This window comes from Megalobrama amblycephala, linkage group LG16 (genome assembly GCF_018812025.1).
Source record: "Megalobrama amblycephala isolate DHTTF-2021 linkage group LG16, ASM1881202v1, whole genome shotgun sequence".
In the NCBI taxonomy this organism is placed as follows: Eukaryota; Metazoa; Chordata; class Actinopteri; order Cypriniformes; family Xenocyprididae; genus Megalobrama; species Megalobrama amblycephala.
Window position 1 is genome coordinate 33035860 of NC_063059.1, and position 3938 is coordinate 33039797.

At 43.5% G+C, this 3938-nt stretch overlaps 1 protein-coding gene across 1 annotated transcript; it reads left to right on the forward strand.

The window, feature by feature from the left end:
- Positions 1 to 969: 969 nt before the first annotated feature.
- si:dkey-202l22.3 (7 transmembrane receptor domain-containing protein) lies at positions 970 to 3666 on the forward strand. Its single transcript, XM_048161306.1, has one exon. It carries the CDS (start codon positions 1220 to 1222, stop codon positions 2372 to 2374), a length of 1155 nt encoding a protein of 384 aa, XP_048017263.1. The 5' UTR covers positions 970 to 1219; the 3' UTR covers positions 2375 to 3666.
- Positions 3667 to 3938: the final 272 nt, after the last annotated feature.

Consider the following 3938-nt stretch of genomic DNA (forward strand, 5'->3'; position numbering starts at 1 on the left):
CCTCACTAACTACTCTCCTCCACTGAGACAGTGATAAATGACATCAGATGCACACTACTGCATGGCAAACTGGGCACAGAGGATCATTTATGGATGTGGAAATGTGGAGATGAACAATATCTTAATTGTGGAAGCAACACTGAGGGACATCAAAACCGCACCTTGCTATACATCAAGATTTGTGCATCAGGTACTCTTTCTTTCTCTTTTTCATTTTCTTTCACAAACACGCATTTGCTTTTCATTCACATTGCATGTGCCTTTTCAAAACTGTATGGCAAACACTTTTTATTCAATTGTTTTCCACACATACATTAGTAGATCAGTGAATAAAATAAAATAAAATAAAATGTGGATTTAATTCTGTTTGATTGAGCAATTAAGTTTGAATTCAATTGCTTAAGTCCTAACTAATGATTAAAAACGGATTCAAATTTTATCAATTCACTGCATTTGTTTTGTCTCATTCTGACCACCAGCTGCCTGACTGCTTTACTGCCGGTTGATGCCACCATCAGATACCATTTCTCATATGACACACTAATATCAGTTTTTTTATTTGTACTTAATCTCTATCACTGTGCAAAATTATGGCATATTTGGAACACATTGTATCCTAGTGCAAATCATTATGGAAATTTGATAATGACTTGTTAATTGATTAAAATGTGATGTTTATTATCATAATTATTACTGATTATGGCCTTTTCCACTCATATCTGCTGTGGTATTATTGCTACTGTAATCATACATTTATGTAATCACACTGTGAAATTCTGTAATGGAGGTTGATATATAAACTCAAAAAGTAATTATAGTCATCAAATGCAAATTTTTCTCTATTCATAAGGCCTGATAACCAGTAGATCCTTATGAATTATTTCTTTCAGACAACTGTGACTTTAAATAAAGGTAAATATCTTAGGAATTTCTTCTAGATAATACTAAATAATAACTCTGTAATTAGACTTTATGACTCACCTTGAGGAAAAAAAAACAGCTTTGACAATTAATTGGATCTGTGAAACGCAGCCTTTCTGCTTTGCGCTTAGAGGGTGCTCAAGTCTCATCAAGACAGAAGGAGAAAGACTCTTTAAAAGGGTTCCATCAAGAGCATGGCAACGGTGTTTCCATGTGCCAATCTCACACTGAGTTTATCTCTAACAGTTGAGCAAGTGTGTACCTGTGTGCTTGTGATGGCTGTCTTTGTTGTTCATGAATGTTTTTGTCACAGGTAGAAATGGATCCTCTTCTGGAACAAGTTTTGGCTGGCTTTAACGCAACTCTCGGAGCTTCGAATCGGACAGACCCCCTGGATAAATTCTCGGGAACCCAGCTGCTTTGGCGCTTCAAACCTCTGTTTATCCCACTCTACGCCTTGGTTGTTGTTGTAGCTGGTGTCGGGAACACTTTCCTTCTTGCCTGCATTCTGTCAGACAAGAAGCTCCACAATGCCACCAATTTCTTCATTGGCAACCTGGCAGCTGGGGACTTGCTGATGTGCCTGAGCTGCGTGCCGCTGACCGCGTCGTACGCTTTTGATGCGCGTGGTTGGGCATTCGGACGTCCAATGTGCCACCTTATTCCTCTGCTGCAAGGTGCAACGGTCTTCGCCTCTGTATTATCCCTCACTGCCATCGCCATGGACCGTTACGTGGTGGTGGCGTACCCGGTACGGAGGCGTATCTCCGTGTGGGGCTGTGGCGCAGTGGCATTGGGCGTCTGGGCAGTTTCGTTGACCCTTGCCGCTCCCCCTTCCCTCCACACACGCTACGTGGACCTGCGACCAAGTGGCATGGAGCTGGTAGTATGCGAGGAGTTCTGGCTGGGTACCGAACGGCAGCGCCTGCTCTACTCCTGCTTCTTCTTGTTGGCGTCCTACATGATCCCCCTGTTGTCTGTAAGCATCTCCTACTGTGCCATCAGTGTGCACCTCCGCAAACACACACTGCCTGGAGAGCCCTCCCAAAGCCAGCAGCGATGGAGCAAGCAACGGCGCAAGACTTTCTCCCTTCTGGTGGCGTCTGTGCTTGCCTTTGCCCTCTGTTGGCTCCCGCTGCAAGTCCTCAATCTCCTTCTGGATCTAGACTCAGACTTCCAGATTGTGGACAAGCGCTACGTCAACGTGCTGCAGGTCAGTTGCCACCTGATAGCCATGAGCTCAGCCTGCTACAACCCCTTCATCTATGCCTCGTTGCACAGCAAGGTCCGCATGCACCTGCGGGGTTACCTCTGCCCCTGCAGGCGTAGTGGGCAGAAGCTACTCTCTCGCTGTGCCTCCCGCAACCCTGCCACCTGCCTGACACTCATCTCAGAGGTAGCGGTGAAAGAGAGCCAATCACCTGAGAGCCCTGTCCCTGACAGCTGCCTCTGAAGATGCACAGACTAATCAGGAGCACTCAGACATTAAGGAGGTTTCGCAGCACTGGAGAGGTATCCCAGCCAATATTCAATGTTCTTATCTGAAAACGAAGGCTTTGTTGTTGGTGGGCTTTTCTTTCATGAGGACTAAAAAGAATACTCAGGCTCTCAGCTTTGTTTTGAAGTTACTGTGGACATTAGTGATCCAGGCTCAAGATTCCCTGCAGTACATCTCTTTGACCTTGAGTGAAAACTTCTGACGTTAAACACATTTACAGTGCTGCTTTTACTGGAGGTGTAAATCCATTTGGGAATACCCTGTCTTTGAACCCACCATGGTCAAGGGGAATATCAGCAAACAACAACTAGATGTTGACTGCTCTTTTTCACTTCAATTCCTTTCCTTGTTTTTCTCTGCTAATAGCAAGTAGCCAAAAAAAAAAAAAAAAAATCAGGTGTTTTGGCTGAGGTACCTCTTACCCGTCCCTTCTGACTCTGTTATATCTGCATTTATGTGATTAGCGGTTAATTCTGTCCCTTTCGCTCAGAGCCATGTCAGAAAACAAGTGATGCAGAACATCTTATAAACCCTCTCAGCCTCACAAGCCTCTAAGGATCACTGCATGTCTGATATAGATCACTGTTCGGAAATTTGTCCTCAGAGCCTCTCACTCTCAAGTCCAGACACTCTCAAGAGGGCTCTGGCAGTCAGAGTTCAATCAAATGACAGCCTTTCGCCTCTGGTAATGGACTGCACACTCTGCTTTAAGGCACATACGAGGCACATAGCTCGCACTGGAACACTTCTATATTTCTGAAGATAGGCATAGTTCTACGAAATGTTCAACAGAGTGAGTCTGACCTTTTGTAAGTAGCAGGAGCTAAAGTGATGATAATTTCACAGGAGCAAGTGCCGTTGTTTTGCTATTATGTGGTTTTGTCATTTTCCTCGGAGAGCTGTGAGAATTGATGTCTCATTCTAACAGTTCTCTGGAGGTGTGAGATACCCTTAATTAGATGATCTACAGTGCATTCACACTACACTACATTACTCATCAAGTCAACCTTTGCTCAGATGAATAAACAAGCGTATGTGACCCAAAAGATTAATGGTAATTAATGGTAGAATGTCACTGTGTGTATATGTGTGACAAACAAAGCCATACTATTCATGGTTTTCTTTTTTAACCGTTTCATGCATGAATTATGAAAACCTCAGTCAGGATTTGTGTGTGTGTGTGTGTGTGTGTGTGTGTGTGTGTGTGTGTGTGTGTGTGTGTGTGTGTGTGTGTGTGTGTGTGTGTGTGTGTGTGTGTGTGTGTGTGTGTGTGTGTTGTTGCTCTTAAGGCATGAAAAACAAGATTTAAACTTTTGTTGTTTGTTTTTTACACACATTTTCAGATATCCACTTGAGTGGACAGTGTGCATTTTTGGTTTTAACTGAAGAGATAATGACACAGCAATACTGTGTGTATTTAACAAACCAATGAATAAAATGAGCGCCTTTTAATAGACGGATATCACGGACAAGCCACGCAATATCGCGTTCAATCGTGTCATCTGCGATATGAACGCGA

What these genes read in the sequence shown, in the direction of transcription:
- si:dkey-202l22.3 (XM_048161306.1), top strand. Translation starts at nt 1,220, where the DNA reads ATGTTTTTGTCACAGGTAGAAATGGATCCTCTTCTGGAACAAGTTTTG.